The sequence below is a fragment of the Pongo abelii genome, chromosome 13 (assembly GCF_028885655.2).
Source record: "Pongo abelii isolate AG06213 chromosome 13, NHGRI_mPonAbe1-v2.0_pri, whole genome shotgun sequence".
Classification (NCBI taxonomy): domain Eukaryota; kingdom Metazoa; phylum Chordata; class Mammalia; order Primates; family Hominidae; genus Pongo; species Pongo abelii.
This window is the reverse complement of record NC_071998.2, coordinates 60995748-61022251: the sequence shown is the minus strand read 5'-3', so window position 1 is coordinate 61022251 and position 26504 is coordinate 60995748. Positions and strand designations below refer to the sequence as shown.

General features: G+C 42.0%; 1 protein-coding gene and 1 long non-coding RNA gene across 12 annotated transcripts in view; one reads left to right on the top strand and one right to left on the bottom strand.

Moving 5' to 3' along the window:
* Positions 1–26504, top strand: part of TRPM3 (transient receptor potential cation channel subfamily M member 3) — a 585468-nt gene that overhangs the window by 500419 nt on the left and 58545 nt on the right. For all 11 annotated transcript variants that reach the window (XM_024252051.3, XM_024252058.3, XM_024252049.3 and 8 more), the window contains 4 exons: positions 3046–3186; positions 10381–10509; positions 15211–15462; positions 22699–22873. In XM_024252051.3, the coding sequence (XP_024107819.3) occupies positions 3046–3186; positions 10381–10509; positions 15211–15462; positions 22699–22873 (697 nt within the window). The remainder of the gene's footprint in view (positions 1–3045; positions 3187–10380; positions 10510–15210; positions 15463–22698; positions 22874–26504) is intronic.
* LOC134759778 (uncharacterized) lies at positions 5543–10485 on the bottom strand. Its single transcript, XR_010136521.1, has 2 exons — positions 10399–10485; positions 5543–6805 (listed from the first exon to the last, which is right to left on the bottom strand). It is a non-coding gene; the product is annotated as an uncharacterized LOC134759778 (long non-coding RNA).

Below are 26504 nucleotides of genomic sequence, written 5' to 3'. Positions count from 1 at the left end.
TTAGTAACAAGAGAATAGACCCTGGCATTGTTTACTAAGAGCCCAGTAGAAGGTTCTGCAAGAGCTTTGCTGCCCGAGCTGCTTCTCCACAGGCAGAAACAGCAGGGAGAAGGAAAGGACATGAGGCCTGGCAAACTCAGGGCTGGACAGCCGTTGTCTGTAAAGTGGACCCTTCCCTTGACTCTGATGGCAAATTCTGTCACTGCTCGGGCACTGGTCAGTGGACAGAACTTGGACAAAACTGCAGAGTGCAGCTCATTGGCACCTCCCCTCCTTTTATGGGATTGATATTTGAGCTTCTGTGTTAAACCAGTATATCCTCTCTTGGAATGGGACATTTTCCTTTGGCCCTTCCAAAACGATACACGAAAATATCAACCTCAATTCACTCCATTTTTGTAGCTTTTAGTAGTTTAGTTCACCTCAAAAGAACTTTCTCAGCCTTGACATCTGTGTCTAGCCAGCATAGATTCTCAAATCATGCTGTGCAGTTTTGTCTATATTTGACCCTGTTAGATTCTGCTTTAAGGAATGTCAAAGGAAATGTCTGAATACAGAGAAAAGACATAAACAAAATCACAAGTTAAGCTGCTTAGGCTAGAATTAATGAAATGTCAAAAATGCTTTACTTAAACCCATGAAAGACAAGCCTTTTACAAATGCATTCATACTGGAATATATCTGAATAATAAAGGCAAAACAGGTTTTTGTTTTTGTTTTGAATGCAGTGCTGGATAAATGTCTCCACTTTGCCTAATAAAGTCCCCACAAGTCCACAGACCCAGGGCATGTCTATAGCTCTGTTGGGAAAGTCACCATCCCCAGAAGTTACCCCAAAATGCCACTCTCCAAGATGCCTAAAAACCTTCTAGCTGTCTTTACTCTCATCTCATTGTGTCCCCAACTAGCATTAGATTCTCAAGCATAAAAATAAGCAGAACAGAGGCATGATAATTATGTTACATAAATTATAGACAGCCAAATGTCATGTAACCTCAGAGTTTCTCGAGGTCAATGATCAATATTTATAGAACTCTATCACAGTCTAGTGTGCCATGTCCATCAGAAAGATTTACTCCACTCACTGATGAAAATACACACTTCAATAAGTCTTAATGTGGAATCTAACTTTATTAACCCAACGGACTTTTCCAGCCAGAGTCCACAAAGTAATGGAAGTTACTTTCTCCAGAAATCCCATTGGTTACAGGTCAATCACTTGTGATTATTACATAGTTGAGTAAAGTGGATATTTGAGGTAATGAACCAAGTAGTTGAAACTAATATTTGTATACTTTAGGTAAAGTGGTTTTAAGCCAGAATTATCTAGAATTGTCTCTATCCTCAACTTCAAAACTAATGCATTGTTTCTATAATAAGCTCTCTCAACTTTAAGCTCGTTCCCAGTACTCTGTCTTGCCCCAAATCCTTGTCAGTCCTGAGCAGTTATAAAATCTTACCCTGTCTTCACATGTAATAAAAATCTCCAAACTATGTGAAACTAGCTTTGTGTTAGAACAGTACTGAAGAATTAAGTCAAGAAATTATGTCAAATTAAGTCAAGAAATTATGCTGTTATAGATTCTAATAACACTTTTTTGTTCTAGTGAGTGAGTGATCTCAACTAGATCATTTTAGTCAAGAGTGTCTAAGAAGGTCTCAGTTCACTTTAAAGCCTAGCTAGTGTTTACTGAGCACTTATTAAGTGCCAGTTGCTACCTGACTTGTAGGCCAACCCTATAGTGAGTACTTTATTACCCTCATTTTACAGTTAAAGAAACTAAGTCTCAGAGTGGTTAAAAACATTTCCCATGGTGCCACCAATTTGAAGTGTCTGAGTTAGGATTCAGTCTCCCATCTGAGTGACCCAGGGCCTGGAACTCTTTCTCAGTTAAATCATTATAGTTGTCACTGCTACTGTTGTCATGAATGAAAAGGAAATGATTCTGTTCTCAAGGAAATTTCCAGCAGCTTGGAGATGAGGACCTCTCCAGGTCAGGCCTGAATGGAATCCTTCCCCTAGTCCCACGTAGTTGCAGAGGAAGGCAGTGTTCACAGGAACTGCCATAAAATTAGTACCAGCAGTAATTCAGGATTTACAGTGTTTAAAATCAGGGAACCAAGGCACATGCCTAACGGTCAGGGAGATGTCCCTAACTGTATTAGTCCCGTTTTCACATGGCCATAAAGATACCATCTGAGACTGGGTAATTTATAAACAAAAGAGGTTTAATTGACTCACAGTTCTGCATGGCTGAAGAGACCTTGGGAAACTTACAATCATGGTGGAAGGCAAAGGGGAAGCAAGGCACGTCTTACATGGTGGCAGGAGAGGGAGAGTGACAGACCGAGGAAGTGCTACACTTTAAAACCATCAGTTCTCATGAGAACTCACTATCACGAGAACAGCATGGGGGAAACTGCCCCCATGATCCAGTCACCTCCCACCAGGTCCCTCCCTTGACTTGTGGGGATTACAATTCAAGATGAGAGTTGGGTGGGGACACAGAGCCAAACCATATCACTAACCTAACTAATTGCAGGCACAGCAGATAATTTACCTCTTGAGTATTCACAACCTTTGGATAAATTAGGTATGCTGGTCCAATTTACCTTTGACTTAAGGGTCATTATCATCTGAAGAGACAGAATTTGAACCCAGATCTAGCCTGTTTCATGATATATAGAAAGAGAGCAGGTGGGGAGGAAGAATAGATTCCTGAAGCCTGGTCTTCCCAGGCTACACTCTTTCTTCCTCTCTGGACTCTGGGTATCGTCTATAACCCACATCTTCTAGAAGTCCCAGGGTGGAAGACAAGAGAATGGTCAAGAAATACACCCAAGGCCTTCCATCTCAGGCAAAGGGTATTCACAGATTATACGTGTAGTGCAAATGCACTCTTAGGAAAGGTACAACCTCTAAATCTCTGGGGCCTTGGGTTCTTAGGTTCTATGAGCGTCCTTTCCTCATCTGTAAAGTGAGCACATTGAACAACATGCTCTCCAGAGCCCTGTCATGATGGTATCGATTCTCTTCCAACATAGGCAATGTTGGGACGAAACAACGGGGAGTCCTCCAGGAAGAAGGATGAAGAGGAAGTTCAGAGCAGGCACCGGTTAATCCCCCTCGGCAGAAAAATCTATGAATTCTACAATGCACCCATCGTGAAGTTCTGGTTCTACACAGTAAGCACATTTCCTTTTCTCCTTCCTAGTGGATGGCCACAAGGAGCCAACGTCCATTTCTCATGCATCTGTGTGGTTTTCTCTGCAAGTCGTAAGTGCCACACACAGGAGTGAAAGTTCTGTGACCTTGCTTTTTCAATAGCTTTGCAAGATTTGTGGCGTTTGTTAGGCAGCTTTCACAGGCCACATTTTGCCTCCTCTCAGAAAATAAAGGAAATGGTGGAGGTGAGAACTAACAAGCAAACAGAAATAGAGGTGAGATGAGTATGAGTCTTGCCTAACAAGAAAGTAGATGTTCTTTTCCTAAATACTTCCTTGTTTTGAATAGATAAGGGCTAGATCACAGTTGCCCATTTTAGTTGCCAGTCCTGGATTTGGGGGTACTTTTGGTGGGTAAGGAGTGAGGAGAGTGTGGAAGTAACACCACTAAAGAAGGTAGTGTGTGTGTGTGTGCATGTGTAACTACTCACAGTCTGCTAGTGTCATCAAACAACCCTTCTTGTTCCAACACAATTAACAATATGCAAACCACAGCAGCAAAAACTACTCAAAGGCAACCTACAATCATGGCAAATATTGTTTAATATTCACATCCTGTAAATATTTTCTGCCTACAAAAGAGTGGATTGTCCCTGAAATGACCTCCTGATATGGTAGAAATGGTTCAATTATTGGTTCTCTACTTCTACGGTTCAGTGATTTTTTTTTTTTTTTAAGATGAGCTTTTGGCCCAGGTCATCTCCGATTCTTTCCAGCCACGGTGGAACTGTGCCAGATGAAGGATAGTGCATCTGTATTTTTAGCCCTTTCCACAACCAGCTGCGTAGCAGTCATTTGAGTCAGCAACAGGATAATCTGAATCTGAGGCCAAAATGACTCAAATGACCAGATGAGGTGCTTTTCATGTGGTGCTGTGTGCTAACACTTAACATTGACTTTAAAGCTGGGTTTTTCTACTTCAGTGCTATTGACATTTAGGGAAGGATAATTCTTCATTGTGGGGGCTGTCCCCAACAGGTAGCATGTTTTACAGCATCCCTGGCTTCTACTCAGTGGCAACTCTTCATCCCCCAACTATGACAATCAATCAAAATGTCTCCAGACATTGCTAAATGTCCCCTTGTGAGATAAAATTGCCACCATTCGGAAACTACCACTTTAAAGTGTGGTCTTGAGAAAAGATAGGATATTATTGAAATATAAATATTAGATGTTTTCAATGAAGTAAAAATTCAAATTTATCAATGTTAGGAAAAGAGAAAAATTCTCTCCCCCCAAAAATAACTGAGGCATGCAAAAATCATTTCTATTCATATATTTTATACAGCTCTATATTATTTTTAACCTTGCAGAAAACAGCTTAGTGGTGACAAGCATGGACTTTGGAATCAGACAGACAGCCTGGGTGGGAATCCCATCTGCACCTCTTACCGTGTGCCCTCAAACAACTTAATTTCCCCTTCTGTCCACAGTTTTCTTAAGATGCCGATAATAGTAGTTCCGATTTTGTAGGATTTAATGAAGATTAAATGTGTTAAAACATCTAAAGCACTTAGAACAGTCCCTTGACATGTAAGTACAATGTAACTGTGACTATTGTTTCTTCTAGGCTATTCATGTTGCACAGCAATAGATAATCAGTGTTGTGTTCATACATCCACTCAACAAAAATAATATCTTTTATTGAGCACCTACTAAGTTTGAGGCAATGTTCTAGGTACTATTTAAGTACTCTTTGTAATCCTAACAACTATTTTATCAAGATAATATTTATTTATTTAGGAGACAAAGTCTTACTCTGTCGCCCAGGCTGGAGTGCAGTGGTGCAATCTTAGCTCCCTGCAACCTCCATCTCCTGGATTCAAGTGATTCTCATGTCTTAGCCTCCAGAGTAGCTGGGATTACAGGTGTTCACCACCACACCTGGCTAATTTTTGTATTTTTAGTAGAGATGGGGTTTTGCCACGTTGGCCAAGCTGGTCTTGAACTGCTGGCCTCAAGCTATGGGCCTGCCTCGGCCTCCCAAAGTGCTGGGATTACAGGCAATAGCCACTGCGCCCAGCCCAAGATAATATTTTTGCAGCTATTTTACACCCAGGTCTGTCCTTCCTTTTATATTATGATTCCCCAACTGTTAGCTTAGAACAGGGCTTGGCAAACTACAGCTCTTGAGCCAAATTCAACCCATGGCCTGTGATTGTGGCCTGCCACCTGAGAATGGTTTTTTACATTTTTAAAGGGTTGAAATAAAATTTGAAAAGGAATACTTGAAACACATATTCAAATTTTAATGTCCATAAATAATTGGAACACAGGCAGACTCTTGATTTCTGTTAAAAGAAAAACTTGAGCCGAATAAATTTAAAGGAGTTTAATTGAGCAATGAACGATTTGTGAATTGGGCAGTCTTCCAAGCCAGAGTAGGCTCAGAGACTCTGGCAGGGCCACGTGGTGGAAGATTTATGGACAAAAAAAGGGAAGTGGCATACAGAAAACGGAAGTGAGGTACAGAAACAGCTGGATTGGTTACAGCTCAGCGTTTGCCTTATTTGAACACAGTTTGAGCAGTTGGCTACATTTGATTGACCAAAACTCGGTGATTAGTCTTGTTATACCTTCATTTGTTATAGTTCACAAAGTACAGAGAAAACTTTAGGCCGAACTTAAAATATGTAAGGAGGCAGCTTTAGGCTAAACCTCATTTACCATTAGCAATAGGCTGACTGCTTTCGTGCTACCACATCAAGTTGATGAGTAGTGAGAGACAGAGAGAGAGACTATCGGGTCTACAAAGCCTTAAAAGTTAACCAGTTGGCCATTTGCAGAAAAAGTTTACAGACTCCTGAGAGCAGAAATCAGTAGAAATAATAGTATCTATCAATATCTCTAAAACATCCATGATGACAAGGGCATTTTGTTAGAAATGCAAATTTCTAGCCCCATCATAGACCCTTGGAATCCAGTCTTCAGGAAGGAACCTAAGAGGCTGTGTTAGTTTAACCAGCTTCCCAGGCGAATCTTATGATTAGAGACACTTGAGACACACTGCTTTGCTTATGTCATTGGCAGCTTGCTGGGAGGCTGCCTCTTTGGGCGGGTGGGGGGCGGTGGAGCCTGTGTGTCCAGCACCGTTGTGCGTGGCTGACTGGATTGGCCTCAGCAAACCCATCAGACTGGATCCCCCAGATCTGTTCAATTATGTTTACATGATTCTCCAAAATTCATCTTCACATAGTGACAAAGCCCAGGCCTCGAGGAAGTGACTGGAAATGAGGTATGCCAGGCTTTTGAATCACCAGACATGCTTAACAATACAATTCAATTTCAGATTGAAGGTCCCACGTGCTTTGGGCTGTGTTTTTCTCTGTAAGAGTATTTCTCACCAGATTTCCAAAAATGGTCTCTCCTACTCTCCCAAGTTTCTGAAAGGTAGGACACACTTCATTTCCGTATAATCTCACTTCTGCATCGTAGCAAGTTTCTCTAGGAGCAGGTTGGGTCCTCTTCTGGTCCAAGAAGAAAGGAGGCAGGGGTCCAACTGGCTCATAGACCCTGCTTGTGTTGAGAGCCTATTTCAGGTATCCAGCTGGAGAGGATTCAAGTTCAAGGTGTGAAGTGGCTGCAGGTCAGAGGACACAGTGCGTGCTCTGAGTTTCTCTAGTAGTGACCAACTCTATCCTCTACAAGACCATGTGCCCCTCTGCTCTCCAGAGGTAGTAGAAAAAGGCCCAGGAAGAAGTAAGGAAGAGCAAAGCCCCACCAGGGATCCATAGCAAACTGTGGCAGGCTTTAGTGCTTGTGTTTGATAGTTTAAGAAGCATGAATCTTAGTTAATGGAAAATGCATAGAAAGAATATATGTTAATAAAATATAAATTCTTAGAGTTCTCCCACTGACTTAAATAAGACTCATAGGTTCAACTGACTTAAATAAGACTCATAGGTTCAAAAGCTTGGAAATTCTACATACAGGTTGTTAAAGCTTACAGAATACACACACACACACACACACACACATATACAATTAAAGCATGTCATGTCAAGATAATCTACAGCAAGGCTGCATGAATGTTGGTGAGTTCTATGATAGGCTGCTTCCAGGACAGCAGCCAGTCCCCTGTTGTGCCATCTAAACATAAGACCCTATTTTCAGAAGTCTGTATTTTGAGAGTTGTCCCAAAATATTATATTATAGCTTGACTATGGGAAAAGTTCATTATAGAGTAACTGTGATGTAAAAAACAGGCAGGGGCTAAAAATGATGAAAGTGGAGGAAACATAACCAATAATGAGGGCAATTTAAAAAAAAAAAAAGGAGAGAGGTGTGAACAGTTAATTGGGGATCAAAGGGAAGTAAGGACTAAGGGAAGAGGAGACAAAAAGAATAACAGAAGCATCTTGAAAAAAAAAAAAGAGGTGGATATCAGCCAGCATTTATTGGGCCTCTACAGTGTGTTGGGAGATACAGACAGACAGACAGATATATAGATCCCCAGTCATTATAAAGGCCCTATAAGGAAAGTGGAAGTGATCCCACGTTACAGAATGGAGGCCCACGCAGGTTAACCCTACAAAAGGTGATACAGCTAGGAACTATGTGAGCTGAGATTTAAATCCAAGCTTCACTGATATCTATGCCTACCTTCCTTCCACTGAACACATTAGACTTGTATTCAGAGGACAGATGTAGGTTCAAGGAGTTACTTAAGTATTAAAATAGGTTTAAGGAGTTACTTAAGTATTAAAATGCAGAGGTTCTGGAAGAATGTGCATGTCACTGGGCCTACATATGACAAGAGAAGATAATGCTTTGGAATGTTTTGCAATGATTTGGGCAAAATGATAAAACCAGGGCAGTTAACAATATTCATTTCACCTACAAGTGATGGAATTTGACCCAACTAAGAGAAGGAAGCAACGAGGAGAGAGAAGGATTTCAAGTCAGAAGGAGGCTGAGAGTATATTTTAGAGTTTTAACCACTGAAGTCCTTTTTTTGTTTTTTGCAGTCTGTACTCACAGGACTACAGAATTAATGCCAGTGTATAATAATGGTAAACGGAAACCATATGAACCAAGTTCCATTTTGAACTGATTTTTAAACAGCGTCCTACACAATTTTAAGTAAACTCTTTCATGAGAAGTTTTCATGATTTGTCAATGCTCCTGAAGATGGGGAGGGGTAGGAACCTAGACATAGGTTGAAATGATAGGCCCCTGGGGGTGGGGGTGTGCCAGCACAAACCATGCAGGTAGAGAGTGAGCCCAGATGTCCAGCTCTCATAAGTGATCTTATTTAACTCCGGCATACTTCACCCTTTAAGAGACGAGGGACTTTTGTGCAACAGTTGTGTCTGCAAATGTGTCAGTGTGATGGGGTCTCAGAGATACCTTGGAGTCATATTAAGACTCCATTTAGGCCAGGCACAGTGGCTCACACCTGTAATCCCAGCACTTTAGGAGGCCGAGACGGGCAGATCACTTGAGGTCAGGAATTCAAGACCAGCCTGGCCAACATGGTGAAACCTCGGTCTCTACAAAAAATACAAAAATTAGCCGGATGCAGTAGCGGGTGCCTGTAATCCCAGCTACTCTGGAGGCTGAGGCACGAGAATCGCTTGAACCCAGGAAGAGGTTTGCAAAGAGCCGAGATCGCACCACTGCACTCCAGCCTGGGCAATAGAGTGAGACTCTGTCTCCAAAAAAAAAAAGAAGAATCCATTCAGCTGGGCATGGTGGCTCATGCCTATAATCCCAGCACTTTGGGAGGCCAAGGTAGATAGGAGGATCTCTTGAGCCCAGGAGTTTGAGATCAGCCTGGCCAACAAAGTGAGATGCTGTCTCTACTAAAAATACAAAAACTTAGCTGGGTGTGGTGGCACGTGCCTATTATTCCAGCTACCCAGGAGGCTGAAGTAGGAGAATCACCTGAGCCCGGGAAGTCAATGCTACAATGAGCCGAGATCACAATGCCACTGCACTCCAGCCTAGGCAACGGGAGTGAGACCCTGTCTCAAAACATAAGAGAATTAGTAGAGAAAGCAGCATATCCCCCAGCAAGGCTGCAGCTTCCTCCACCTTCTAAGAGGCCTTCCCAGCTCCAAAGTCATGCAGTACCTCCAGACCCCTTAAGGCCTCAATCCTTTCACCCACACTGTGTCTATTCTTTGCTACACTACTCTGAAGAGTGCAGCAGATTTTAGTTAATAAACTCCCTCTTGGTTCCTGCTCACAGCCCCTGAGGCCCCTAAGGCCAGTGAGTACCTCACTCGACTTGAGGCATTGCCTAAGGAAGGCCCAGCTAGTCTGCCATTTCCCTTAAGGTGAGTCTTCTCTCAAGGCTCCTCAGCCCCTTATGCAAGAGCCACCAGTTTCCCTGCACTTCACTCACCTTGACACAACTGAATCTTCCAGAAACAGTCACCAAACCCTAGGGAGTTCTTCCCAGACATCCAGCAATTCAGCCAGTCACATCAGGATTCAACCCCAAGGAGCCAGAGCCTCTTGGGGATTAAACCCCACGCCCATCCACAAAAGGCCACACAGACCCTTTCCTTTCTATAAATTGTGTTGTCTTTTCTTGTGTTGTTTCAATGAAGCAGACACCAGGAAGAAATATCTTAACTTGAGTAGGGCAGGAAAGTAGTGAAATGAAAACAGGTAAGACCCTCCCAGGGCACTGACAAGTGAAGCACTTTAAGCCTGGGCTATTTTTATGTTGGTTTGACCAATTTACAGGTGTTACATGCGTCTACCTCTTCCTCTGCTTCTCACAGACACTTATTCTGCCTGGCATTCATGAGGCAAAAATCCACTGTGCTGCCCTAGTTTAAGAACCTAAGGTCCACGCCTGAGCAAGAGCCACCACTGACAGCCAAGGCTCCCTTTTTAGCCAAGAAAGCACATAAAAATGGGTAACTGCAGGACAAAATGATGCATCATGACACATAGATTTAAACAAAGCACCAGAGCCCCAGAGATACATGTACAGGTCAAAAGGAAGATTGCATATTATAATCTTTCAAGTGTTACTGTCTTTTCTAATTCTTTTGGTAGTTTAGCACCTTCAAGTTGATTTTGTCATAAATTCTGTGCCCTGCTTGTTGACCCTGTTCTGTGCTGCTGTACAGTGGCCTTGGCTGATGCTGGGGCTCCTGGGCCTGAACAGCCAGAGCACCATATTGTATTTCCTTACAGCTGGCGTATATCGGATACCTGATGCTCTTCAACTATATCGTGTTAGTGAAGATGGAACGCTGGCCGTCCACCCAGGAATGGATCGTCATCTCCTATATTTTCACCCTGGGAATAGAAAAGATGAGAGAGGTAATGGCTTTTATAAAAGAAAACGTAAGAGACAGACAGCGGTTAAGTTCTATCTGTGGATGGAGGGGACAGGAAGATGCCTGGGATGCAAATTAAGCTGGAAACTGTTTTCTCTAACGCTACCACAGCTGCTTCTTTGCTCCTCTGACAAACCTGGGGAGGCTTCACAGTGTGGTGCTTATAGGGGTGTAACTCCCTGAGTGCTTAGGATTTGGTCTATTCTCTGCTAACATAGCTTTTGTCCCAAGAAGGCATCTAGTTGTTTTTGATGCCTCATCCCTATAAACATGACTTTCTAGATTTTGCCACTTTTAACTCCCATTTCACCCCCTTATTCTGGGTGTCTTCGGACACAGCCTGCCAATACCTGTGACTCTCTGGATGTGTTTCGGCTGCTCTAGGAGGAACTCTGCTTTCACTCATTGATTGGATTTATTCTCTGGTTTATTTCTTCTCAACATTCTGCTCGCACCTGCTGGGCACCAACCACTCTGCCAGCAGGAGGGACCACCAAGGTGAACTGAACACAGATCCTTTGGGTTGTGAGTGCAGGGTCCCTCTTTTCTCCCCCCACTTCTGTGGCCTAAAAGGAGCCTTCAAAATGCCACCCCTAAATGGTTTATTTGAAATCAGAGCTAACCTCCGGCCCATCAGATTCAGAGCTGCTAAAAAGAATGTGATCAAGCGAAAATCCACAAGAGGGCTCTGCAGCCCCGCTCAATGTTCACCACAAGCTCCTATTTCATCAGGGAAAGCCATTAGGAAGGCAGGCTTAGGAGGTAGTGCTGATTTCTCTGCATTTTTCCTGAAATGACAGTAAGCAGGACAGGCCCTTTCTGGAAGAAATGCTCCCATTCAAGTCCACTGAGTCTTTAAGAGCTCAAGAACAACCCTAATTGCTGTACTACAGTGGGTGGCAAAACATACTGGGCACCATAGGAAAAAAGGACTCCTACAAATCCACAACTTCACTCTTGCCTTCATTACAAAGACAGGTTAAAAGGCAAGGGTTTCAGCTCTATAATGTTCTCTTCCAGAGAAAAGATGCAGTATCTGTTAGATGCAGTTGTATTGGGATCATAAAAAATGTCTTATCTCTTAAGCCCTTCTCTTGAGTTTTTAAACTATTTGGGGGATATTTTAACTTCGACTACCATCTCCTCATCCTGAGAACTTGGGAGTGGGTCTGCTAGTCTCATTTTACAAGAGCCTGGATTTAAAAAAAAAAAAAAAAAAAAAAAAAAAAAAGGAATGCCTTGCCTTGTTCCAGCTGGTCGTCTACACTTCGGTCTTCCCATTCATGGTGCCTTTTCTTCTTGACCAATGTTGTGGATTTCCCATTTGTAAACTGAAAAACAGCAATAAATTTCCTTTGGTCTTTGTGCAGCTCTCTGAGAACTGAGGCCCGCTCCTGCTGGGGCCCTGTGGCTGTGCTGTGCCAGCTGGCGCTCGAGCGATTTAAAGCCTAGACGCATATTCCTTCCCCATGATAAGCAGAAAAGGGAAGGACTCGAGCAGGGAGATTGGAGTCTCTCCAGGGACCAGACTGGGAGAAGACAGGGAGCAGTCTGTACTCCACGGACTGTTCTGGCAGAGGCTGCCAAACGGGCAGGCTGCCAGGAGCCTCGAGGCCTGGATATCCATTTCTCCTGAAGAGGCATAGAATAGCAGGGAGGGCAGGGCTTTGGAGGCTGGGGTCAGGAAGGGGTCAACTGAAGATTCCCGCTTCCTGTGGGGAGTGAGGCGGTGACCACCTCCGAGTCTGACCTTTTCCTCTGCGGCCCAGTGAGGCGGTGCCCCAACCCCTGTGTCCTGCCCTGAACTCACTGAAGAGTTGCTTGACGACCAAAGGGTGAGGACCCCACAGGCCGTGCCCTTCCTGCCTCTTCACAGTCAGCACGCAGGACCTCCAGGGCTCAGACGCAAGATCCTGGAAATGTGGAAAAGTTTGCATGCTTTGGTGCCTTCCCAGGAATACACAAGGAAGGCTTTGTGGTTTCCCATGATACCCCCATTCCCAGCCCCACATACTTCTGCCTGGAGTCACCAAAGCAAACCCCGGTAATCCCTTAATAGCATGGCACTGTTTACAGCGTGCGTGGGTAGACGTTATCTCATCTGGATCCTCCCCCCGCCGACAACTCTGTGAGGTCGATGGCGTGACTACGATGACATCCCACTGCACAGGTCTGGGAACTGAGACTCAGGGTTTAAGCAATTTCCCCGTATCCCACAGCTAGAAAGGACAACTGAGTATGAAACTTGACAGATCCGTCCCTAGACTCACTGCTCTTTCTACTCCCCAACGATGCTCCTCAGGCTCCCAGGGTTCTAAGACAGGTGCCTGAGGGCTGGTTTGAGAGGTGGAGGAGGCAGGGGGGATTCTTGACTTTCCACTTCTACCTCACCCCGGACTGTTCTGCTCTCATCTCGTCTCTTTTTTTTTAATGTTGGGACTTTACCAAAAAATGCTTCACTATTTAAAAATTATACTACAAACCTCTGTGTTTAGCAGTTTTAGGAAAGTGTGAGCAAAGGGTTGGAAAAGCTCAAGGCATTGCCCATCAACCCCCTCTCCCAGCTACATACACGGATTTTTGCTCTGTTAAGATGCAGCCAGAGAGTGAGAAGCCATCAGGACAACACCAGCTGCAGAGATTGCTGATGACTAGGACAGTGGTTCTCAAACTGTGGCCACCAGCAGGAGCTGGGAACTTGTTAGAAATTTAAATCCTCCACCCCACCCCCAGCCTCCTGAAGCAGAAACTCCAGACTGAGGGCCCAGCCTCTATATTTTACCCAGCCTTCCAGGTGATTCTGATGTGCACTAAAGTTTAGAAACCCTGGGCTAGGGCTTAGGGCAGGACACTGCCTGTGAAAAATAGGGCTCCCAGGTAGCTCCTGGTACCCTGCTCAGCTTCCAAGTCCCAGCCCTGACTTACAAAAACCTGTCTTCCTTAGTAGTTCAGAATTAGGTAAATCATTATAGTGGACATGAGGATTCACACAAATAGCTGAATATAGACCTGCCTCCAGTCTTTTCTCTCCTCTCCTTTGAGAGGTTCTGAGGTGGGGAAAGGGGTTGGTCATGGTTTGAAGAGATGGAATCCTCAGAGGTAAACACCAGCAATTGAGGAAGGTGGCCCTGGTGCACGGCTTCACTAAGTGGCGTTCCCTGGCTTCTCACATCCTGGGGCGGTCTGTGATGCAGGATGGGTGCAACCTCTGCTCTCCAGCTGTGCATTTCATAGACCCATGCGTGGTAGCCCCTCTAAGTTTAAGGTAAGGCAAGAGTCCCACAAAGGAGTTAGGATATGCAAGGAACTGGAAAATTGCTGTTAGTGCCTACACAACAGTTAGTCTGTTGACAAATATGTATTGAGTTTCTATTATGTAACAGGCCTGGGGTACAAACGGTCTGCCCTCAGAGTTTCAGTCTAGGAAAGAGAGAAGAATGGATGGACGGATGAATAAATAGATGATTGATTGACTGAATGATTGATCGATTGATAGGCAGACACACATACTCATACACATATACATATAAAAGCATACAGAAGATCATTTCATATAGTGATAAAAACTTCAAAAAAAATAAATAGGGTAATGTATTGGAGAGTGACTTGGGGACGTGAAGTCGGCTGCAGCTAAAGTAGTCAAAAAAGGCCTTCCTAAAAAGGGGACATTTGATTGGAGACCTTGAAGATGAAGAGGAGCCAAATACAGATCTGGGAGAAGAAAGTGCTGAACAGAAGGAATAAGTACAAGCATCCTGAATATCGAATAAACTTGTTATGCTTAAGAGATGACCAGTATGGCTGCAGGGTAGAGAATAAGGGAGAATATGGTGGGACGTGAAATGAGGCCACCATAAGGAGTTTGGATTTTTCACTATTTATAATGGAAGTCATCAGAAAGCTTAAGCATACAATTATGATCATTTGCTTTAGTTTCTGTTGTTGTTGTTCATTTGTCTCCTAAGTCTTTTTTTTAATTGAGGTATAATTTATCTATAATTGAACATCTCCTAAGGGTGCAGCTTGATGAGTTTTTACCTATGCATATAACCTGGTAGTTGCCAACCAGATCTTTAAAGATCCAGGCTTTTAAAGATCATTATTTGTGCTGCTCAGAGAATGGGTTGAGGGTAAGTGGGCAATGACGATGATGGGGATACCAGTTAGAAGGCTGCTGCAATCTGCAAGATGTGATGGAGCTTAGAATAGGGAGGCAGCAGTGGAGGTGGTGAGAAGTAGTTGGCTAGGTTGCATTTAGAAATAGAGGTGATAGGACTTGGTGCAGAGGATGTGGGATGTGAAAGAGAAAAATGGAGGAGTCTTCCCAAGTGAACAGCCTGAGGAACTCAATATGGTGGCACTGTTTACTGAGATGAAGGAAGACTTCAGAGATTTGCAGCATACTAGGATTGAATCATTTTATAGCAAAACTCTTATGTGTGTCTTAGAATTTTACCACAACCCAAAGAATCAAAATTATTGCTTATATGTGCCTTTGGAATATTGCAGCTGAATAATCACTTAAGCTTAGCTCAATTGGACTTTTATAGCATGCAAGTATTTAAGTAGATATAGATAGACAAAGCAAGCTACTAACATCAGCCAACAGACCAAGCACTTCCCAACTGGGCTGAAAATACAGACAGAAACCAGACCTAACCCTGCTCTCCTTCCTGCCTTATAGATTCTGATGTCAGAGCCAGGGAAGTTGCTACAGAAAGTGAAGGTGTGGCTGCAGGAGTACTGGAATGTCACGGACCTCATCGCCATCCTTCTGTTTTCTGTCGGAATGATCCTTCGTCTCCAAGACCAGCCCTTCAGGAGTGACGGGAGGGTCATCTACTGCGTGAACATCATTTACTGGTATATCCGTCTCCTAGACATCTTCGGCGTGAACAAGTATTTGGGCCCGTATGTAATGATGATTGGAAAAATGGTAAGCAGGGTCTTCTGATTCCATGTTATAAGTTTTCAGAGGAGGAATGGTGATAATAGATAGAGAGAAATAATTCATTTGGGCCTGCTCAAAGTCTAAATGAGATGGCCCTAGAGGTGTTTTATTTTATGAATTCCTTTTGAATGTCTGGGGATTTGACTGCATCTGTATACAAAACTGATGTAGTCTGTACAAACTGATGTACAAAACTGATGGATAATGAATTTATCCATCAGTTACTCATTCATTTACTGAAAAATACATAAAGATCATCTATTTTATGCTGGACACTGGACTAGGAGTTGGGTATACAAAGACGTTCTTTCCATGAGATTAAAACTGATGGAAGAGAGAGAGGGAGGGAGGAATTACCACACCATGTGAAAAATGCTGTAATAGAGATGTGTATAAAGTACAACAGAACCATAGAAAAGATAATATTGGTCAGAAAAAGCACACAGAGGTTACTTTCTAGCTGAATGTTGGAGAAGGAATGGGTCTCCACTAGAAATTTTTAACAGATTTTGTAAAGATCATGTGTTTTTAAATAAAGTTCTAGAAAAATGCCTTTCCCTACACAAAGGGAAGAAAAACATAATTTATTTGTGCTGAGTTGAGCTGGGTTGAGTTGGGTTTGAATTGAACATTAAGTTCTGTCATGCATCATGTGTTTGTTACACTACTGGAAAATGATGTCTGTTAAGAACTAGGTTCCAGAATGCTGCTCCTACTTATCGAATTCTTGAAGAAAAAATCCCAAGTAGCAAGCTAATATGCTTCCCTGCAAATGGCCGAGGACTTGTTCCAATAGTCCTTGACCACACACCAGTTTCCAGACTTTTTCCATAGAGACTGAACCCTAGGAGAACAGCATCAGTGTGAATCTGGGAGTGCATCAGTAAACAAGCTCCCTCTCAAAACTCACTAGAGGAAGAATCAGAGCCTGAAGCCAGAACTGGGTACTTTTCATCAGTTCTATCAGTTTTCTAAGTGTGTCCCCTACTTCACCTTTACAAGATATACGTGGAAAAGCTAAGTACATCCGTCCTACCACGACGAACACCTCTTACTGAAAAACCTTTTTCCTGGTCAGACACAGTGGGTCATGGCTGCAATTCCAGCACTTTGGGAGGCTGAGGCAGGCAGATTGCTTGAGCCCAGGAGTCTGAGACCAGCTTGGGCAGCACAGTGAGACACTGATGATACAAAAACTAATGAAAAATTAGGGCCGGGCATGGTGGCTCACGCCTGTAATCCCAGCACTTTGGGAGGCCAAGGTGGGCAGATCACCTGAGGTTGGGAGTTCGAGACCAGCCTGACCAACATGGAGAAACCCTATCTCTACTAAAAATACAAAATTAGCTGGGCATGATGCTGTATGCCTGTAGTCCCAGCTACTCGGGAGGCTGAGACAGGAGAATCACTTGAACCTGGGAGGCGAGGTTGCGGTGAGCCAAGATCACACCATTGCACTCCAGCCTGGGCAAGAAGAGCTAAACTCCGTCTCAAAAAAAAAAAAGAAAAATTAACAGGGTGTGTGTTGACATGAGCCTGTGATCCCAGCTATCTGGGAGCCTGAGGTGGGAGGGTCACCTGAGCCTAGACTTCAAGACTGCGGTGAGGTATTTTTTTCTCAAAAACAGAAAAAGAAAAACCTCTTTGCTAATATCTTTCACTTCACTTCCATTGTATGAGCCATTGGAACCAATGATTAGTCAATAGATGTCCTTTTTTTTTTTTTTTTTTTCTTGACAGTGTTTCACTCTGTCACCCAGGCTAGAATGCAGTGGTGCCACCTCTGCCTCCCAGGTTCTAGCAATTCTCCTGCCTCAACCTCCCGAGCAGCTGGGACTACAGTCACCTGCCACCATGCCAGGCTAATTTTTTGTTTTTATTAGAGACGAGGTTTCACTAGGTTGGCCAGGCTGATCTCAAACTCCTGATCTCAAGTGATCCACCCGCCTCAGCCTCCCAAAGTGCTGGGATTACAGGTGTGAGCCACCATGCCTGGCTGATGTTCTTTATTATTATTACTTGAGATTTACTATATGTATCATTGCTAACTCAATATTTATGGAACAGCTCTGTGTATGTACGTGTGTATGTGTATCTCTACTAAAATGAATCTTAAATAATCACGACTTTTCCTACAAAATCACTGACAAACTCATGCAAAGAGAGGAAGAATTTGAATTCAAACACATTGAGCAATTTATTTAAACCCCTTTGAGACTTGGTTTACTTGTTTCTAAAGTAGTGATGTATAATAAACGCATATCTTATAGGGTTATTGTTATAATTATTAGAAATAATACATACTAAATGACCAGCTGTGTCTGGCTCATAGCTGGTGGTTGACAAGTCGTATCTGTTATCATTATGTTCAAATTGCATTTTTTAAATACAATGAAAGAAAGGAAAAATTGGTGAGTATAGTTATTATGCTGTATTGCTAACCCTACTGTACAAATGGTATTTATAACACCAGCATTGTTTAGGACAAGTATCACCAAACTCATTCTAGAGAGAAAGAAAACTTGAATTCATGAGCTTGAGTTACTTACCCAAAACGGAACCCCAGTTCAATTGGGGATTTTTTGACTAGGAGAAAAATGTGTATCTTACTCCAATATACTGCCTGTTATATCATCTTCTTTGCACTTTAACAATGAATTTGAGATTGTGGTGAAAATTCCTGTCTAAAAGCAGAGAGTCTAGATTTAGAGTCAATGGATAGGGCTTAGGAGGTAGGATATGTGGACCCTCTCTGCAATTTATATATAAAAATATGTGGGTGTGTGAATTTTCAGGACAGAGGGGACAAGCTTTCATGAGATTCCTAAATGTATTTTCAAGTGGACCCAATGAAAGCAAAGGACTATAATAGCTATAAAATTAGGCCACATTTTCTCGACCTTGACACTGCTGATATTGTGGGCTGTATAATTCCTTATTTTAGGAAGCTGTCCTGTGTATCATAGGATATTTAGCAGTATCTACCCAGTGGATGTCAGTAGCATGCACACGTGCACACACACACACGCAGTTATGACTACGAAAAAGTCTCCAAACATCTCCACGTGTCCCTCAGGGAATGAAATTGGCCTCTGTTGAGAATTACTGCATTCTGTGATTACATAATCAGATTGGATGTTTTTTCTGATTGCTACCTTATTTTATTTTAACAAATAAAATCTGAAAAGACCCAAACAAACCAAATATATTACCCTTTAAAGCCTGGGTAGCATTTATATACTTGGAATAACTAAAGTCATGCTAATGCAGCGAGATTATTTTAAAATCCACGTCTATCATCTTAATAATGGCATAATTATCCCAGTTTTGACTAGAATGAAACCTTACTCAGGAGTGTGCAAGAGGAATGTACTGCATTTTCTCTACCTTTTAACTTATGAATGACTTCATTTATCCATCAAGAATAAGTAGAAAATGAGTATATTTGGGAACTCTGCTTCTCTTTCAAGGGGCTTTTAAGATAATCAGTTCAATAATTGATGCACTGATCCAGAAGGCAGATAAAATATGCCTGTAGAATTTATCAGTGAGCCAGATAGACTACCAGACTGGAACTTAAGAAAATGTGCCCAGATGTGTTATACTGAAAGCCTCTCAACATTAGGGAGTTCCCATTCAGCACAAAACAGCCAAGTGAGTCCCTGCCCTGTGGTCTTGGGACAGACAGCTGATGAGATTCCTGGACACACAATCATTAGGAGTCCATTTTGAAATTGGTACTATGAGTCTTTGCATAATATAAGAAGCCAGTACACCAAATGCCTCACAGCATGGAAAGCCTGCATATCTGGAAAGACTCCAATTGATCTGCTGCAGGCCCAGAATCACTTAACAAAACCCTGACTCCTTTCCTCCATATTCCACTTCTCAATGGAATTCTCTAAGCCTAGTACTAAGCTCACTTACATAATTCAGAATAAAAACAATAATAATAGCTATCATTTGCCAGATACCATGTCAGACATGTCATCATCATACCCCCTCGGAAATAGGTTTTCATATCTGTGTTTAATAATTTAAACAATTGAATAAGAGACTAAGCAAGGGACAATAACAGGATTCAAATTTCTGTCTAACTGACTCCACAACCTGACCTCCTTCCAACTATAATAATACATTAACATTTATGGAGAACTTACCACATTGTTTCAGATGCCATCTCATTGAATCTTTATAAAATAAATGTGTTATTATTCCTATTTTACAAATAAAATAAAACAAGATTAAGCAGCTTGCCCAAGGCCACCTAGCTACATTTCTTTTTCTTTCCTTTCTTTCTTTTTTTTAATGTTTAGGAGAGCCTTTATTTTGTTTTTGTAATTATTTTTACTCATTTTGTGTGAATTTTTTTCCATGTAGCTATTTTTACTAGCAAAGTCAAGATGAAAACCCAGGTATTCTGATACCTAAGTACATGTGTTTAACCACTACAGTGTATATATAATATATATTATATACACATTATATATTATATATACATTATACATTATAATGTATATTATACAATGCATATTATATGTATATTATATATTACATTATATATAACAAATTATATAATATATATATTATATACTCTCCTCTGTAGAACACAACAGAAAGATATTTACAAGATTAGGATAGGATCAGCTCTCTTAATATTGAACCGACTGGACAATTTAGCTTTAAAAAGAGGAGGCCAGCCCCAGTTCTCACTAATAATGCTCTATTTCTGCACTGCACTCTATCAGATTTTGGTATTTGTATGAAAGCTAAGACTTCTTTGAAATATATGAAGCTAAGTGTTTGGGAAGAATGTTTCTTCTCTTTGATTGTTTTGACCCTTTGGATAGATAGCACAATCAATCTGAACAAAAACAATCCTGAGAAATTAAATTAGAACAGTTTCTGTATTTACTGGCTGAGTTTCCTTGGGTCAAACTAGCTTCTAAATCTCATGAGCACAAACCTTCCTCTCCCAACCCATCTTTTAATCAATGTAAATAAACACAACATGAAGGACCCATGTGTGCTTTTTCATTGATAGAACTTTTTGTAAATAAATGATGAAAGAATTTTACAAAATAAGAGAGAGGATGAAAAACAGATGCATGTTTCCTATAAAACTGTTTCGACACAGCTGGTTTGCTCACTTTAAAAGAGTTCTGAGACCACTAAACTATAGAAGAAATACTAATTAGCATACAACTTTAAAAACTATTTAAAAATATGAATGGATGTCAGATTTTAAGATATTCCTGTTTGGTTTTGAAGTCATGCAATACTTGTGAGATGCATTTTGAAGTTGCCTTGAAACTTGATTAGACCCCAGTGTCCTAAGGCATACAAGGAAGGCTATAATGTTTGAATTCCAATAACAGACACTCTTTTAAAATAAAATCGTGGCCGGGCACAGTGGCTCACACCTGTAATCCCAGCACTTTGGGAGGCCGAGGCGGGTGGCTCACAAGTTCAGGAGTTCAAGACAAGTCTGGCCAAGATGGTGAAACCCCGTCTCTACTAAAAATACAAAAAAATTAGCCAGGCATGGTGGCGCACACCTGAAATCCCAGCTACTCAGGAGGCTGAGGCAGACAATTGCTTAAACCCAGGAGGCAGAGGTTGCAGTGAGCTGAGATCGCTCCACTGCACTCTAGCCTGGGTGACAGAGCAAGACTCCATCTCAAAAATAATAATAAAATAAAAATTAAAAAATAAAATTGTAAAACTAATTTGAAGGCTCCATTATCATTGATAAAATTAGCATTAGGCTTTTTTTTGTGGATGGGCATCCCTTCAGGAAGTATGATATCTAAGAGAAAGTCTTTTGTATTCTGTGTTTTGATGTAAGCAATAGAAACCAATCTCCATCTAGCTTAAGCCTAGAAGGGATATATTGACTTATGAAGGGCATAATGAAACTGGCCTTAGGGGCTACTGCAAGCAGGGACCCAACCACTGTCAAGATTTGCTCTCTTTCTCTTGCAAATCGGCTTCGTTTACTCTGATCAGTTTCACTGGCAGAGAACTCAGCGTCAGATACAAATACAATGAACTCACCCCATTACAGAGACACAAAGAACTTCTTTCTCCCAGCTTTAGTTAAAAACAAAACAAAGCAAAGCCAATACAAGGATTCTGGTTGGCCTGTCTTGGTCACATCCCTGCATTCTATCACTCTTGCCGGGGCTAGTATCATATTTAATGTAGCCTGGAAAACACACCTACCTTGTGGCCATACTGGGTAGAAACTGTTTATAAAAGGAGGAGGTAATGGGTTCTGGCCAGAAAAAAATCAATAGTTATTGCATCCTCATCTATTTAATATTTTGAGTGATAAAAGGAAAATAATTTGGCATATAAGAAACAGATCCCAAATAACATTCATCATGGAAAGAAGGAAGAATGAGGAACAAGAGATAACATTATATTAGAGAGCAGCCTGGAGGATTTTATAAACATGTCAAGATGAAAATCCATCATTTCTACAGCAGGTACAGGTCTGAGTCATTAGGGTGCATGATTCTAATGCCCAAGAAAACACCCTCCATAGCCAATGGGATACCCTGCAGGAGAAGTATACAAACAGCCGTTTTCTCTGAGAGACTGATTGGTGGTAGAATACTATGCAGTGCGGTGGGGCCACAAGAATAAGAATATAATGGATATTTGGTTTATCCTAGCTTTGTTTATAGGCAGTTTTTGTTGTTGTTGTTTTGTTTTGTTTTTGAGCTTTCCAATTATTCGTTAGCCTTTCAGAACTTAGAAAGGAGGTTTATAGCATTGCAGTCGCTCTTGGAATAGTTCAACTCTCCCAATTCCAGTTTCTCTAAGAAGAAAGAGACCCAAAGAGGACACTTGCCTCCACCCCAGGAGCAGAGAAAAAGTTAGCACCTGATTCACATAGAGGCCTAAGCTTCCATTTATATGACTCCTATACCTAGCCTTGACTCGGTCCCACAGACAGCAATGAAAAACGAAGAGGCTTCATTTATGTGTGCACTTTTTAAAATGTTTTTTGAGCCACTGATAGAATTCTGTGGACACTGGCTTCAACAGACCAAGCATCTTCTTATCTGAACACAACTCCCTGTCTAAACATCCCTTACCAGCAGTCTAGAAAGTGGACCTCCTCCAAAGGTTCCCATCATTGTCAGCAATTATAAGAACACTTAATCATACGGGTTTTCTCTTGTTTCTCCCTCTGCTTCCCCACCCTTCCAGATGATAGACATGATGTACTTTGTCATCATTATGCTGGTGGTTCTGATGAGCTTCGGGGTTGCCAGGCAAGCCATCCTTTTTCCCAATGAGGAGCCATCATGGAAACTGGCCAAGAACATCTTCTACATGCCCTATTGGATGATTTATGGGGAAGTGTTTGCAGACCAGATAGACCGTAAGCAAGTTTATGATTCTCATACACCAAAGTCAGGTATTTAAATTCGATTCGGTTGTGTCTTTTCCAAGTTCATTTGTTTGTTCTCAATAAATGGCTCAAGATAGAGGACTGATTCCTAGCTTGCCATCTTGGAGGAAACAAAAATTACAGAAGGTGAATATACAATTTTAGCAAAGTAGTTCTTGGGTGTTTCTTTAGGTATGTCATGTTCTGTGACACGAATCAACATCTGGTATACCAAATTTGATCAAAAAATGAACCACTTAGAAAGATCTAAATTACTTTATGATTCAAACTCCCAGGGCCATGTGTTGAATATTTCAGTATCAGGAATATTTTATGTCACTACCTCCCTACCTCTACCCCAGCCACCAGCCCCAGCCTTTAGAAAATAAATTTCTTGAGTTGGACTTCAGAACAAATAAACAATGCTTGATTTGACCATCAGAATTCAAGAGTAAGGGCAAACATCTGCATGGTATTTTTCTTGCACTGGAAACTATTCTCCAGCTCCCTTTCCCACTGTCTTAAATTATGTGCTATTGAGACGCATAGGAAGCTAGTATTCATTGCCTGGAAGTATGGAAAATGCCTTAGGTCATAAACTGAGTTGCTTGCTATAAATGCCAAAAAGAAAATAGTATCTATATTATGAAACGATTCAGTGTGGGGAGTGAACGCCAGCAGGCCCCCAAGGTTTCATGCCCTAATAGATGCTGATTCTCTGTAATAAACACTCCTTTTGTATGGAGTTTGAAGATAGTTGTATCCTAGGAGTCTGTTCCAGGATTTTATTTGGACCAAATGTCAGGACACACCAGGCACTGGGAAATTTTTTGGGAAGAAAGCATCATTAAAGAAACAACTTTCAGTGTGGAGGAGTTGAATCCCAGGAGCAATGATTTCTCATTTCCCCTGAGGAGTTTAGTTCTGGAAATAACATCCCTCCAACATTGTTGAATTAACATTTTTCAGACATTTTTTTGCTGGCAGGCCAGCCATCTGAGCCCTGGACTGTGGACATGGATTAGGGTTACATAACCAGGTAGTATAGCTTATTAAGAGCAGGAGCAGAGACTAGTTAGCATCCCCACTCCCACTGCCCATCCCTGGTAGGACTGAGACCAGGAAAATAGGGACAACGCAGCAAAGAGTGTGAGTCCTCCAGGCCTGTGAAGAGGATGTGTACGTTGGCAACAGAACACACCGGTACGTCATTTATTCTTCCACAATGGATTTTGAACAAACACACTTTCCTTCTCAAAATGCGTTATCTAAGGCAATCAAGACTTTTTGGAACACCTAACTGGAACAAATACTTGTTTCATGAGACTTAGCCAACTCACTGAGGAAGAATTTTAACTCCATCTCCTGGTTGTAATATCTTTGACTGACAATGTGCAGCCTTCACCAAGACAGCTTGCCAGGGACTGGGGAAAATCCTTTGGAGAGCCTGCTTTCAAACGGTCCCTAAAGGCAAAACAACACTTTTTAAAAACCTACCTATGACCATTCTCCTCAGAGATTAAATGTGCTATTTCCCCCCAAGAAATTGTTTTTCCACTTAGTTACATTATTTTGCCTTTTTTAGTTTTCCTTTCTGCTCCAAAATGAGATTAAGCCCCCAGGGATGTTTTGACAATGCCACATTTTGGGATGGGAGAAGGAGGGAGGTGTAGGTGTGTTTTATAAATGGGATTCTGTCTGTCCCTCTACAAGTGGCCATTTATTGATGTTGTACTATGAACCCAGCCTAGTGCAACAAACACCACCATCTGGCTGAATAAGAGGATTTATTATTGTTATTTTAAAAGAAGGGCTGATTGTAGTTTAGAACTTGAAAACCCCCTGGAGACAGAGAAGATGTGTTTTGTGTGAGTGAAACATGAAAATAGATTTCCCACACTGTTAATTAGATCTGTGGAGCTCTACATGTGTGAGAATAAATTTCGACTCCAAACCTCAGTGTATAACTGACCCAACCTTGGATAGATGCAGCCTTCATGATGCCCTTCCCCAACCACTTACCTTCCTTTTCGATGTTCTGAAAGAGCTACAATGGTAGCCACTGTTCTAAGCTAAATCAGCCAGTTTTCTGTCTAGTGCTAGCGAGTATTTGTCCTTTCTCAAATGGATATAGAAGGCTGCCCCCAAAATCTGTCATGACATTTGGCCAAGGTCATTGAACATTCCTGTCCTCCAAATGATTTAATATTCATGTTAGGGCCCTGGATGGGCCCAGTGGGGATTGGGTGACTGCCCTAGATGGTCATTCAGAACTGCTCTGGAGTCCCAAGTACCAAGCTATTTGAGAAAGGTACAAATCGTTTATGCTGCCCTACGACATCTTGCCTCTTTTCTGTGTCGTGCCCAGGTTGGTTTGTGAAGCATGTTTTCAGGCTGATCGGATCTCATATCCGCCTGGACCCACAGCCCTGCCCAGGGTCTCCAGTCCCATCCTGTGGGTGTACCCCGTGCGAGCCTTCTGAAGTGCTGCTCATTCAAACACACCTTCGCAGAGTGACTCATTTCTAACGGAATGCGCGTGCTCCATAGCTAACTCTTTTGTTTTTTTACTTCAGAATTGCTGAGCCCATTTCATGTTTGGGAAAATACTCTTTCTTAATTGGGTTGGACGTATATGGATGTACAACAGGGCCCTTGGGGTGGGTCTTTAACATCAATCATACACCTCAGAAGAGAGGGCGGCTTTGATGCCCTCACTTCTGGGAGGCAATGTTACCTTACTACAGATTTTTGATATGCCTTCCACCTTTTCTTCTGTTATTTGTTCTAAACACAGAGATCAAAGATCGATAAGATCAATAAAGCCTAAGATACTGGAATGAAATTTGTAAGGTTACTTTCCAAATGTGCTTAAAACTAAACCAAAAGGAAAGAAAATGGAGTCACTGCAAAGTCACAACATAATTTAGGTGCTTTTCACCTCTAAGCCATGTTGGACTAAACACGAATGATAGTTCAGCCTTAATCTAAGTTCTCTGTGGAGACTGAAATGTTTGTTTTGTTTGGAAGCAGAGGAGAGTGAGAGAATGTGATTGGAAGCAGAAGATAAGGAACCTGGGAAGGGACAGTGACTGTCCGCTCTACCCGGAAACTTTGCCTACCGCCCTGATTTAATTTGTGGGAATGCAACTTGCTGTTGTTGTGTGGTTGGTTCCTTTTTGGTTTGCTTGGTTTCTTTCGAATAGCCCAAAATTGTCCTCACGTGTTTGCTACATAGAATCCTAGCTCTCCAAGAACCAATCTAAGGGCTACCATGAAACAGCTTAGGCCCTGGGTTGTTAAATGCATGGCTACCAAATGATGATACCCTTTTGGGTAGTCTCATTAGTGTGACCCATGTGACATGGCCTCTGAGAGCTGGTCAGGATCCCACTGGAGCTTGAGGAGAAAAGTCACTTAGAAAAGAGGAGCAGCAGAATTCATTTCCACCCCAGCAGCATTTCATGCCAAGGCCGGAGCAAAGCTAAAATTAGATGGACTCTTGCCAGCTTAGAAATCTGGTTCTGCATTCTGGTGTGTGAGGTGCCTAGAAGTGCACCTTTGTTGGCAGGGAAAACGGGGTGTCTCTGGCTTTCTCCAGCCCCTGAATGAATGCACCTTT